The sequence below is a fragment of the Sarcophilus harrisii genome, chromosome 4, assembly GCF_902635505.1.
Source record: "Sarcophilus harrisii chromosome 4, mSarHar1.11, whole genome shotgun sequence".
Taxonomy (NCBI): Eukaryota; Metazoa; Chordata; class Mammalia; order Dasyuromorphia; family Dasyuridae; genus Sarcophilus; species Sarcophilus harrisii.
This window is the reverse complement of record NC_045429.1, coordinates 142,592,317-142,606,820: the sequence shown is the minus strand read 5'-3', so window position 1 is coordinate 142,606,820 and position 14,504 is coordinate 142,592,317. Positions and strand designations below refer to the sequence as shown.

The following is a 14,504-nucleotide window of genomic DNA, read 5'->3' as shown; positions in this document are numbered from 1 at the left end:
AAAAGGTTCGTATAATTAACCATATCTTATAGTATATGCAACTTCTCTTTTCCTTTTTTGTGACTAGTTCTTATCTCATGCAGGCTGAAAGTGCAGCTGCCATTCATAGGCTGAATCACACAATTAAATGGCATGAACACTTTTCTGTTTCCAACTTGAACTGGCTCTCTTTCCTTAGGTAGCCTAGTGGTTCCCTTGCCCTGGTCTCCGGGTTCTCCCATATTGATAAAAACTTAGTGGGGACGTCTAATATGAACTAGCTCACTTTAGCTCAGAACTTCTGAGCTCAAGTGATCCACTACTCCCATCCTGCCCAGTAGCAGGGTTTAAAGCAAAGTAACAGTGTAGCTTTATATAATTTTTCATACCCATAGTTCCTTACCCTCTTTTAAGGGGATTTTCCTTAAGCATAAGTCTGACCCTGGCTTCTCTGCACGTCCACTAAATAAACTGCAGTCCTTCCCTATTCCTTTCACTCTCAATGATAAAATCTTCTGTTTGGCATTTAAAGCCCTTTCTATTTTTCCAGGCTTTGTAAACTTTATCCCCCACCCCCACCCCGCCAAGACCTCTATGTATGATCCATCAAGACTGATGTCCTTGTTATTCATTGCACATGATATTCTATCTCCTAACTCAATGCCTTTACTTTGACGGTTGCCTAAACTTGGAGTGCTTTCTTTCTTCACTTTTGTCCACTGGCTTTTCTGGATTCTTTCAAGATTTACTCCACTCTCCTCTTCCTCAGAAAGCTGTTCTTGTCTCCTTCCACCTGTTAGTGCATTCCCTTTGAGATGACCTTCCATTGCATTGGAGTATTTGGGGTGTTTGGGAGGACTAGCACCTCTGGTGTGAGGATTTGCTGAGCCCTCTTCAGTGTCGACTTTTCACCTGACTCTACAGATCCAAGAAGCTGTAACATATACAGCAGCTACACCCCAATAAAACTGTCTTGGCCGACAATCTATGCCAGGTTGAAGATAACTGATAAGACTCAAACCTTTCTGAGAATTAGGAGAATGTCTACCCCAAGCATACGAAGACTTCTCTCAGAGGAATGGAAGAATGAGGGTAATTTATTCTACTAACCATGAAAGCAACTGAAGCAGGCACTGGGAAGCACTTAGAGTTTGGTCATCCATTATATCCTGGGTTATTGCCGGTCTTTTGACTTTTGCCTTACCACTGGACTTTAGTGACTCTGGAATAGAGAGAGTGAGACTGTCGACTTTGTGAAACTCTGCCTTACTTAAATCCAATTCATGTGTAAGTCAAGATATTACTCCATGATACCACTGGTTCTCTTAAAAATGAAGGATAAAAAACAATAATAACACCTTCCATTTATATAATATGTGTATACACACACACACACACACACATATATCTTGTAGATACAGAATTGCATTTTGTTTCACTCATTAGAAAATAAGCTTCTTCAGGGGAAGTATCTTGTTCTTTCTTTTCTTTGTATCCAGTACTTAGCACAGTGTGTGGCACATAATAAGTGCTTGTTAATGATGAACATTTGATGAAGAAGGGAAGAATGTATATTTTCTCAATTGTTCTCTGGAGATAAACTTGGTCATTATAAGAATACAGGGCTCAGTTTCACTTTGTTGTCATTTCCATTTATGTTGTTGTAGTCATTGTTTTCCAGTGAATCATGATATTTCTCAGTATTTTCTGAACGGTATTGATCCTCCTTCATTTTATTCTCATCAGGTTGAGACTATCAGAAATCTGATTGTAATCTGGTTTACTCACAAACTCCAGATTTTGATGGAAGAAAAAAAAAGAAAGCTGGAAAATTTTTCCAAGGCTCTAATTTTTTAGGCTGCTCTAATAATTTTAAGACATAATGATGTTTCAACTTGTCCAAGCACTTATACTCACTGGGGACATGTGACTAATGTACTCTGAATAGTGTTAATGACTAAATAAATATTCCATATGTGTAAAAAGGATCTGAAGAATTTCGCAGCAGGTTTCATATCTGACTGCTTTTAGAAGGGCAGAGACCTCATCTTCCTCAAAGATTATTTAAAAATTCCAATACCTACTATTATATTCACACGGGTGCTGGATGTTTTTAATGAGTAATATGGGACTACTCAAAATTCAACTAAATCTCTGAGCAAACTGTACAGCCATGGGGGTGAATTAATTTTCTTTTTTAGGTCAACCTTTAACTTTAGTCCGTATTATGGAAATGATCCAGATGTTGGAATGAGTCACTTTCAAGAGAATTAATGCTCTAATAACCCACATAGATTTATCACAATTTAATAGTGCTTTTTGGTCATTTTGGGTAAATTTCAATGCCCACTGTGCTTTGGCAGTACTGCTAACAGATTCAAACACACAATTTCAGCATTCTAGAAACAATTTTCTGTCTTGATAGGAACCCAAATTGGTCCTTCTGGGGCAGTCAATTCAGTTCAATATTTATAGAGCACAAATATTTATGTCCGAGGCATTGAGAGGATATGAAGTGTTGTTCTTGAACTTAAGGTCATTTCAGTCCAGTAAGATATATTGGATATGTATACAAATCACTATAAAACAAATTAAAACATAAATGTATCGAAGCACAAAGTGCTTTGAGTACATTAAACTGGCATATAGTAGGTGCTTAATGAATCCTTATTTATAGATCTCAGATAGGTCTTCTACCTGAGAGAAATAATAATAATGATAATGATGATAACTAGCTTTATATAATACTTTAAGGTTTGTGAAGTGGTATAGATGTGTTATCTCATAGTCCCAAGAAGGATGAGTTATGATTATTGTGTTCATTTTACAGATGAGGAAAATAAGGCTTAGAGAAATTAAATTACTTGCTCAGGGTTACATAGCTAGGAAGTGTTTGAAGTAGGATTTGAACTCAGCTTTTTCTCGCTCCAGGATTAACTGCCACTTATTATCTTCATATAGGTTGTATCTGAGTTTGTTTTTAAATGACTGGAAACTGGCAGACTAAGATGGAAATAGGAGATGAGAAGGGAAGAGGACAATTGCTTTCTATATGTATGTGAGCAAAAGTACAGAGATAGGAAAAGGTAGGATGAATTAAGAGAATGTTGAGAAGTCTAGTTGGACATAGAGAATACATAAAATAAAGCAATATAAAAGAAGGGCTAGTTCTAATGGTGGTTAGAGCTCTGGGTCCAAAGCAAGGAAGACTTGAATTCAAATTTAGCCTAAACATTTGCTCTCTGTGTAACCATGGGCAAGTCACACACACCCTATTTGTTTTAGTTCCTTATCTATGAAATGGGAGAAGGCAATGACAAACCACTCTGTCATTGAAACCCCATGTATGAAAGTCCAGCAGGTCCTGAAGTTGATGAACACAACTAAATGACTGAATGATTGTATAACAAGAAGTATAAAAGAAAGCTAGAAATATTTTGGAAAATATTATGAGCTAGGGGAGGGAATTGTACTTCATTAGTGTCAAATAGGTAAGTACTGATGATTTTTGAACTGTGGAGCAAAGTGATCAGAATTGTTCTTTAGGGAATATTAATCTATCAGCAATATGTAGGATGGATTGAAATGGAAAGAGATTGGGAGTAGGAAAGCCAATTGAAGTTATTATAGAAATGCAGGTAAGAGATAATGAATACAGTGACAGTTGGAACAGAAATAAAGGGATAGATATAAAAGATCTTGCATGGACAACATAGGTTAGATTTGAGAACTGATTGATGAAGTACACAGTAGAGTTGTAGAATATCAAAACTAGAAGGCATCTCAGTAATCTAATGTAACTTGTACTTGCAAAGGAATTTTTTCTATATCAAGCAGCCATCCAGATTTTGCAGACTTCCAATGATAGGGAATTCACAATCTTATGAGCAGGACCTCATCACTTTTGAATAGTTATAACACTTAGAATTTTTTTCTTTTTATCAAGTACAAATTTGGATTTCTCTGCATCTACTCTCCATTAATTCTTAATTCTGTCTCCTGGTGCCCTTTCAAGTAAATCTGTTCTCTATTTCACATGGCAGCACTTCAAATATTTAGGATCATAGGAATTAAAAGTGGAAGGTACTTTAGGGGTAATCTAATTCAATCTTCTAATTTTATAGATAAGGAAACTGAAGCCCTGAGTGACAAGAGGTTTTACCATACAGTCTAATGTAGATAATAAATAATGAGGTCAGGAGTGGTAGTTATTATCATTCCTACTTAGTCTCTTCTACTGCGGGCTAAACATCATCAGAGCTTCAGGCATGAGCAATTGGGAAAATGATAGTACTATTTGCAGAAATAGAAGAATTAAGAAAGCAGATTTTGGAGGGAAAAATCAGTTTGATTTTGGACAGATTAAAGATGAAGTATTAAGACACACAACAGGGCAATTGGAGATATGGATGTATCCATATATTATATATGTGTGTGTACGTGTTTGTTTATGTTGTTAGTCATTTCAATCATGTTCAAATTTTCATAACCCCATTTATGTTTTCTTGGCAAAGATACTGAAATGGTTTGGCATTTCCTTCTCTATCTCATTTTACAGATGAAGAAACTGAGGCAAACAGGGTTAAATGAGTTGCCCAAGGTCATACAGTGAGGAAATGTCTGAGGCCAGATTTGAACTCAGGATAAAAGGAGTCTTTCTCATTCCAAGCATACTATTCTATTTATTATACCATCTAACTGTCCATATATATATGTATATGTATAGCTATACTAAATAAAAAATGCAGTAACTTGATCATATTCTGATGGCCTTCTTTTGGAGCTGACCCCATTGGAGATACAACATGCTTGGTTTCTCTACTAGCTCCTTTTCCCTCTTCTCTTTATGGACAAACAATCTTTTGCTTAAGACTATACAATTATTGAGTAATAAAAAGGATTTTATGTCATAGTAATAGCACAGTTTAGTTAAACTCTTGACTAAATAAAATGCTTTTTTTTTTTTAAAGGAAGAAGAGATGCCAGAAGTAGAAATTGACATTGATGATCTTCTTGATGCCGACACTGAAGAAGAGAGAGCTCTTAAATTACAGGCAAGTGGTTTTTAAAGTGTTTCATATCCAAATAATGGATAGCTTAATGATTTTTGTTCTTTGTATTTTAAGAGTACCAAAATGACATCACTATGTTGGGTGTCAATGTATAGTGTGTCCAACTGAGACTGATATTATGTGCCAGACAGTGTACTAAGTCCTGGGGATGCAAAGTAAGGCAAAAAATAATCCCTGGTCTCAAAGAGCTCACAGTATAATGGGGGAGACAACATTCAAACAACCATGTACAAACAATATGTAATCAGGATAAATAGGAGGTAATTTCACGGGAAAAGGGAATAAATAAAAGCTTCTCATAGAAGGTGGAATATTAGTTGCAATTTAAAGGAAGCCAACATAAAGAGGCAGAGTATTCCAGGCATAAGGGACAGTACGTGAAAATACCTGAAGTTAGGAGGTTGCAAAGTATGCAAAATATGATTAAGCTGTTCATTTTTCCAAAGAGGAGAGTCTAGCTGAATTCAAATCGCACATTATCTTTTTCTATAGATTAGATCTATAGAGCTCAGATACACCATATCTTTCTTCTCACTGTCTTCCTGAGAGAAGTGTGGGTTTTATCTCCAAAGATGTACTACTCAGTTGTATGTTTAAAGATGTTATGAGTAGATAACTACCTGGATTAGAAATAATCCCCCTGACCCAGGAGTATGTGTGACCTGCACAGTATTGTAGCACCACTCAGCTGGATCTTTACAACCCTTTTTTTGTGGGTTCTTTTAGTTGAATGCTGTCAAAATATTTAATAGTATATCATGTTCCCCTGGTAGCATGCTGGCAGAAAATAGAAGCTGCAATGCTTGGCATTTCTTTAGTTTAAAACAAGCACTTTACTATTTCACTTTTTAGAGATGATATCTAAAACCTTCTCTGTACCTAGGAGACTCCCAACTTAATGAATATTGGTAATATGTCAGTCTCCCTCTTATTAAAATATTGGTAACTAAGGTTTGTGATTTCTAAAGATAATCAGGGGTTTCCTTCAGATGAGCTAATAATTACTCATATCTTTCCAGTTGTGAAGTATCTCTGTTGAATGTGTTAGTGTTAAAATTAAATATTTTACATATAAATATATAATATGTAAATATTTTACATATAAATATTTAACACTATTAAAATAGTGTTTAAAATGATTAATCTTTACCAGTATTATTAATGGAGAAACATTCTATGCCTCTGAAAATATATACCAGTAACTAAACTAGAATAAAACCAAAAATACTGACATAGGTACAGACAAAGAATGTAGAGAAGTTAATGGCAAACCAAGATTATATAGATTTAGAGCTGGGAGAGAGTTCATAGATGATGGAATCGTAGAGTTGGAATGGCTCTTAGATCTCATCTTGTTTAAATTTCTTTTTTTTTTTAATCAAATGAAACCCAAAGGTGCTTAAGTGATTTATCAAAGATTATTCAAATGCTAAGTAGCCAAACTAGCATTTGAACCCAGCTCCTTTCACTCTGGATATAGAGTTCTTTTAAGTTTTACCACCCTGCTTTTTGTCTGGCTTCTCGGGTCACAAATGAGGGAATTTAGCCCAGACAGTGTAAATGATTTAGGGCTTTGAAACCAGGTCTTTGGACTTGGTCTGATGTACCTTCTACAATTTTCCCTTTTGTTTTTTCGAATAATTGATATTAATGGTGCAGTAGTATCAAAATGAGAGGAGAGGGAAGTGTGTGTGTGGGAAATCTGCTATGGGAAAAGAGAAAATAATAGAGTGCTGCACCCAGTCAGCTATTTATTTCAGTTCACTGCAGTATGATGATAGCTCTATTCTGTCTAGACTTTGATAGATATCTTAATATTCTAGGAAAAATCATAGAATTTTGAATTGTGACTTGCCATTTCTCAAGATAAGCCATTCCCTTTTCCATTTCCTCTGAAAAGTATTGATAACTTGTTCAAGGGCAGAGTGTTCATTTCAGTGCCAATGGAAGGATAGTTCCTTCTTTTCAGAAACAGGGAGTCATCTCAGAGGTAAAAGATTCTTCTCTATGGGCTATAATATTCCCAGTGAGAAAAGCTTTTCTTGCTTGAGGTTCACAAATCCCATGCTTATGAAAAAAAAGAGTAGACCTATGGAAAAAAAGATAGCTGATGTTTGATTTTGAGTTGCCTTATAAAAGATAGTACTAAACAGATGAATGACTTTCAAGATTGTAATGGCTTTTTACAATTATTAAATTGACCTATTTGTGTGTTTAATTCTAGGAAGCTCTCGTAGATTGCTACAAACCAACAGAGGTAAACAAATCATTTTTCTAAAAAGCCTTATTTGTTCCTTTCTCCTTCCTTCCTTCCTTCCTTCCTTCCTTCCTTCCTTCCTTCCTTCCTTCCTTCTTTCCTTCCTTCCTTTCCTTCCCTTCCCTTCCCTTCCCTTTTCTTCCCTTCCCTTCCCTTCTCTTCCCTTCCTCCTTCTGTTTCTCTACTCCTCCATCTATTTTTCTCCCTCTCTTTTCCTCCCTTCCTCCTTCCCTCCTTCCCTTCCTCTCCCACCTCTCTTTTTTTGTATCTCTCTGTGTGTCTCTGTCTCTTTCTTCTTCTTCTTGTTAAAGCAATTTGTCTAAGTAGATTTCATTTAAAAGTTGACTTGATATATGATAATTACTAATCTGTATCCATAAATGCATATGTTTTAGCAGTCTGGACCTGATGATTTCTAAGCCTGAGCATGCCCAGTTCAGGAGAGCTTGAAAACAAATGGAAATGTATTCACTGAGTATTTTCTTTATCCAAATCTCAACTTCTTAGGAAGTGCTAAGGAAATGGAATTACTTTAATTTAAGCTTTATAATTACAAATTTGGAAAATATACCTGTCCAACCTAGAAGATTATTAAGCCATTTGTTTAGTTCTGAACTTGGCATATCTATTTAATCAATTTATATATACATATGTATATACACATATCTATCCATGTATACCTAAGTGCTTTTAGAAGTGAAAGGAGGGATGGCTAGATGGTACAGTGAATCGAGCACTAGCCCTGAAGTCAGGAGAATCTGAGTTCAAATCTAGCCACAGACAATGAACATTCCTAGCTGTGTGACCCTGGGCAAGTCACTTAACCCCATATGCCTCAGCAAAAAAAAAAAAAAAAAGTGAAAGGAAATGGATACTTAGAAAAATTACAGTATTTAACATAGTTACAGGGTATTTAGTCTTAGCAACTATAAATAAAGCTAATGGAAAGCTAAAATATTTTCATTTTGGGTGCAAAAACTACCTGTAAAAGAAATATGTCTAATATTTGACTTTGCAAAGAATTTATGAATTTAAATTCTCTAGATCTGCAGTTATTTGTAATATCAAAGAGATTACAATGAGACTTTGAGTGATTGTAAACTTGTAAAAGGAAAGATTTTTTTTTTAAAATTGTAAACACTAGGAGAAGAATATTTTATAAAAGAAAGTAAGATTGAAATGCAGTACAATTCAATGATTTAAGCATCTATTATTGTGTCTTTTCCTTTATATTCCAATAACAATAACATATATTCATATAGAGCTTTAGGGTTTGTGAAATACTTTCCTCTCAAAAATCTTGTAAAGATGGTGGTACCAGTATCATCATTTAATTTTGTAGATACGGTAACCGAGATGCTGAGAGGTTAAATGACTTGACCTATGCTTCCACAGCTAGCGATTTAAGGTGGGATTTGAACCCAGCTCTACTGACTTCAGGTTCAGAACTCTTATCTATTAGACTGAAGATTTAAAACTAAAAAACAAACAAGAAAGTCTTTTTAATTCTGAACTTAAACACCAAACAAGAGAACATTTCTATATATAAAGAACAGAAAATAAGGGTCCCATATGAAATCTAGCTCTTCATTTCCTAACACTTGCTTATATATGTATACATATATATTTACACATACATATTATTTTAAAAACTGTTGGCTTTGACTATATATCTTTTTGAAATTCCTTCTGTGCATTTAAAGATGCCATGGTGATCATTTCTGGAGATCAGGAGTATCAATATTGTTAAATAATTATCCCACTCTACCCCTTTCTTAAATAAAAAGTGAGAGAAATAAAAGGGAAAAAATCTTATAATAAACGAGTATAGTCAAACAAAATAATTCCATGCAGTGGCCATTTCCCAAAAATGAGAGTTTATGGCAGGAAGTAAGGGATAAGAAGACTGGAAAGGTAGGAGGAGGTCAAGTTATGAAAGGTTTTTAATGCTAAAGAGAGTATTTTGTATTTGAATCTGAACATAATGGAATATCATTTTAGTGGTTGAGTGGAAGATAAATTGGAGCTGAGAGAGAATTGAAGCAGGCTGACCTTCCAGCAAGCTATAAAAATGGTTCAGGTAGGAGGTTTTGAGTGACTGTACTGAAGTGCTGACAATGTCATAGGAGGGAAGAAAGTGTATTTGAGATGTTGCAAAGGTGCACTCAACAGGCCTTGACAATGTATTAGATAAGGGGAATAACAGATAGTGTAGGAGTCCAGGATTACTTCTACTTGCAAGCCTGAGGGATTAGGAGGATAGTATTACATTAATAGCAAAGTTAGGGGAGAGGGAAGTGCAGTTTTCTCCACGTAGTGTTATATCCAATTGTGCATGATAAATTATTCTTTGTTGTATTCTCAAAATTTCCTCTTATTTAAAGTAGATGCTTCTGATTTTCATGTGATTCTGACTGTGGTCTCTTGTGTTTGAACTGTTTCTTTTTGGGTGTTTGCAGTATTTTTTTTTTTTTTTTTTTTGATAGGAAAGCTCTGGAGTTTGGTATTGTCATTCTTGAGACTTTTCCTTTTGGATTTCTTTAGATTGCAGATCAGTGGATTCTTTTTGTCTTCACCCTCTGAAATCTATTAAATCTGAGTACTTTTCCTTTATGAGTTTTTGATATATAGTGAGCAGGATTTTTATTTTATTTTGGCTTATAGGGAGTCCAGTGACCCATTTTCTAAGCCAGTTGTTGCTGATGTATCAAATATTTTTTCTATTTTTTGAATAACTTGATTTTGTTCTAATATTTCTTGTCTTTCATGGTGATTGATTTCTCTTTGGTCTATTCTACTTTTCAGGGAATCCATTTCTTGGATAAGGCTTATCACTTTTCCCTTCTAAGATGTTTCCTCCTCAGTTGTTTCCTACAAAACTCTTACTTCACTTATAATTTCCTTCCCCACTTCCTTTTTTGTTTCATGCTTCATTTCTTCTGGGGAATCATAAAGTATTTGTGACCAAGCCAATTTTTTTCCCTTTCGGCTCCTACTTAAAGATTTTATGAAGTTATTTAATACTTATTTTGGGCAAATCTTTAGATTTTCAATTACTTTTTAATATTTCTTGGTGCTTCCTCTGATTCACTCCTTTCTCCAGCTTTAGTTGTTGAATTGAGGCTTTGTGCCAGGACCAGCCTTTGCTGCCTGTTGTGCTTTTAGATGATATTGTTGGGCCTGCTTGGCTTTGTTTTGGTCATCTGGGGTCCTAATCTGCCTTCTTTTTCCTGGGCTTAGACTTCTGGATCTTTGAGGCACTGTATCTTCATAGACTTCTCTAGCATCTTGAGAGAATATCTGGGACTTTGGATGTCTTTATGTGCTGTAGTCTCTCAGTCTGATTACATCATACTTGTGCTAGTTCCTGCTACTTTCCTGGCTCTCCAAGATCCTTACCGTTGGGTCTGAGTGCCCTGAAATTTTTCAGGGGACATTATACATTTGCTATCCCAGACACAGAACCCTTAAGAATACATATGTCTCTGGGCATGCTAGGGCATGTTGGGCAAGTTAAGGAATTGTTTGGTAGCATCAATGTTGGTTTTGTCATTTGCCTTCCCATCCCCACCTCCTTTTATAAATTATGAACTTTTAGCTGACTTTTTGTATTGTTTTGAGATGAAATAAGCCACTTTAGTTTCTTATCAGATTTCTTGATCATTATCTGTTCTGTTGCTAATTTTAGGTTCTGCTGGTATAGGTATATGGGATCAGGGCCATTTACCTGAATTTAGCTAGCTACCGTGGCTGGAATTTTTCTTTTATATTTAGAGAGATTCTTGAAAGTCATTTAATCTATCATCTTTATTTTGATAAATAAGAAAACTAAAGACAAGGAGATTTATATGATTTGCTTCAAGTCAAACAGGTGGTTAGTGATGTAACCAGAATTGGAACCCAGTTATCCTATCCCCCTTTGGGGGGGGACAAAATGTTCACTAGAGGCAGAGAAAATTTATTATGGGAGTTAATGGTTTTTAAATTCTGTGATTCTCTCATTGAGGTAGATCCAATGCATAAATTTCATTCTTGCATCTGTTTTGTTTTCTATTAGTAGGGTTTGTGATGATATCATTTTGCTACTGAAGCTTACAATTTGGCATGTGTCACTTATTGAATGCTAACTGACTAAGCTAGGAGCTGTAGTGGGTGGCTCTGGGTCACAGTGATATGCTAGGTTGTGGTACTGTCACAGTGTTCCTTTGTAATGAAATGTACATTTGATTCTGGCTTTCTTCTAGAGAAATACTGATGTTCTTTGAAGATGTCTGCTTTTCCATTCCACAAACATGTTTGTGCTGTAACTGCATCTCTCTTTGTGTTTATACCTTTCTCTCTGAGCTTTATTGCTACAGCAATCTAATCTTAGTTTCTCCAGTGGTTTTCTTATGAACAGGCTGCCTTAGAATACTATAAAATTAGTGAATAGAATTAGTAGGTGGGTCTCTTCTTTTGAATTGCTTTCAATAATTGCACTCAGATTTTGATATGTTGAGTAGTTTTTTCGGAAATTGATTGCCAACCTTCCACCTACTGTGTAAGAGCAGTATTTGGTGATCTTACAGCCTAAATGATATCATTATATCAACACACATTCATTAAATATCTTCTATGTTTAGCCTAAGCACTGATGATACAAAGATAAAAATAAAATAAGTCCCTGAACTCAAGGAGCTTTCACTCTATCTGGGCAGGGAATAGGGAAGGTAGAGGGAAAGTGATATACGTATATAACTAAGTACAAATTATTTAGAAAGTAAATATAATTTGTTGAGGTAAGTATGCAAGAAGCATGGAAAAATATACTCTTTGCTTTTTACAATTTTTAATTTATTTTATACCCTTTGCTTTTAAAACACTATAAAGAAGAGCTATTTCTGTGTGAATTGTGCATAAATATATACATAGTGGCATTTTGTCACTTTCTATGAAGTCTATCTTTCAGAACAGTTCCTTTAGTTGGTGATAGGAAACTTCAAAAGCATTGCGTCTTGGGGCATTGTGTTGAATATTTAAGCTTCAAAAAAAGGCCACAGTTAATAGTGATGATAAAATCATGTCAGGAACCTTTAGAAACCCTCTAGTCTCTTCAATTTAACATAGGAGAAATCATGGACCACATGAAATCCATCAGTTAAATAATTGTCCCAAATCACAGCACATGCTCAGCACATGGCATCTACCAGATAAATCTTTCTCACCATCTTTCTTCCACTCTTCACTTCCCTCTTAATTATGAAAGCATCAATGCTCAAAAAATATGAAAGTATCCAAGGGTTTAGTATTAAGACTAAAAATTAAAGTCCATCAGCTTATTCACAAAGATAAGAAATTTTAAAAAATAAATCTAGACAAGAATCCTTAGTAACTTAGTTTAATTGAGTGTGGTGGTGAGATGATGATATAACTGCTAAAGAAAACATAAGAAACTTCATTAGCCTCATGGATAATAACATCAGTATCCACAGGCCACAGATAGTCTTAGATAATGTAATACATATCTTTTTCTGAATTTTGTTTCTGGGTCCCTCTTGGAGTTTCTTCAAGGGGAGACCATCTCAGTCAGAATTGGGGACCAGATCTGAGTTGTAGAAAGGCTAAATTGAAAAGATTTCTAGGTTAACATGTTACCATCTAAAACAGAAGAATGCTGCTGAATAGCTGGCAAACTCTGCAGTCACCCTAGAAAAAGACTGAAAAAGTAATGCTCAGTTGTGAAGTAGTGAAATGGACGATTAGTGGTTGTTCCCACTGAGTATGTAACCCTGAGTATGTAAGTATTGGGGCGGGGATTAAGTGGGTAAATATAAAGACATGATTGGAGTTGATTTAGAAAAGAAATCTATTAACTCAATCTCTAAGTAAAAAAAGTTTAACAAGTCAATTCCTTAACATACTTTGTTTTCTTTTTTAACAATAAAAGAAGGAATCTTTAAATTGAAAAAAATAATTTTTAAGAAGTTGGTCGTTTCTTTTTTTTCTTTATTAAAGCTTTTTATTTTTCAAAACATATGCATGGACAATTCTTCAACATTAGCCCTTGTAATGGGCAATAATTGGCAAGCAATCCAATATATGTTAAATATATGCAATTCTTCTTTACATTTTTCTACAATTATTTTGCTGCGCAAGAAAAATCAGATCAAAAAGGAAAAAAAAATGAGAAAGAAAACAAAATTCGAGGAAACAATAACAAAAAGAGTGAAAATGCTATGTTGTGAACTACACTCAGTTCCCACAGTCCTCTCTCTGGGTATAGATGGCTCTCTTCATCACAAATCTTTGAAATTGGCCTCAATCATCTCATTGTTGAAGAGAGCCACATCCATCAGAATTGATCATGTATAATCTTGTTATTGCCATGTACAATGATCTCCTGGTTCTGCTCATTTCACTCAGATCAGTTCATGTAAGTCTCTCCAGGCCTCTCTGATCATTTCTTACAAAAAATAATATTCCATAACATTCATATAACATAACTTATTCAGCCATTCTCCAACTGATGGGCATCCAGTCAGTTTCCAGTTTCTAGCCACTGCAAAAATGGCTGCCATAAACATTTTTGCATGTGTGGGTCCTTTTCTCTTTTTTATGATCTCTTTGGGATATAAGTCCAGTAGAAACACTGCTGGATCAAAGGGTTTGCACAGTTTGATAACTTTTTGGGCATAGTTTAGGAATGTCTTTTAATGTGAAGAGGAAAAATGAGAATCTTGATAAGAGTTATGAATTGGGGGATCTAGATTTAGAGCTACATAGAACCTCAGAGACTCTAATCCTGTTCTCACATTTTACAAAATAGGAAACAAAAGTTTGGGAATAGTAAATAAGTTATTTTAGGATCATAGAAGGAATGTCAGAGATCATGGTTCTGCAATTCTTCCCAACTTTTTTTGGAGGGAGAATAACAACTTTCATAAAAATATAGAGAAGATCATTTTTGTCCTGAATTATAATTTACTTTCATCAGATTACTTGTCAGTTTCAGTCAATTCAATGTCAGTTTCAAGTGCTACATGATTAATATGAAAGTATTTTTAGGATGATTGTACATGTATAACCTATGTCAGATTTCTTGCTGTTTTGGGGAGAGAAGAGATAAGGGAGGCAGGGAGAAAAAAAATTGGAACTCAAAATCTTATAAAAATGAATGTTGCAAACTATCTTTACAAGTAATTGGAAAAATAAAATAC

At 34.9% G+C, this 14,504-nt stretch overlaps 1 protein-coding gene across 1 annotated transcript in view; it reads left to right on the top strand.

Moving 5' to 3' along the window:
• Nucleotides 1-14,504, top strand: part of PPP1R14C (protein phosphatase 1 regulatory inhibitor subunit 14C) — a 108,570-nt gene that overhangs the window by 82,522 nt on the left and 11,544 nt on the right. The window contains exons 2-3 of the mRNA XM_003769532.3: nucleotides 4,950-5,033; nucleotides 7,276-7,308. Of these exons, the coding sequence (XP_003769580.2) occupies nucleotides 4,950-5,033; nucleotides 7,276-7,308 (117 nt within the window). The remainder of the gene's footprint in view (nucleotides 1-4,949; nucleotides 5,034-7,275; nucleotides 7,309-14,504) is intronic.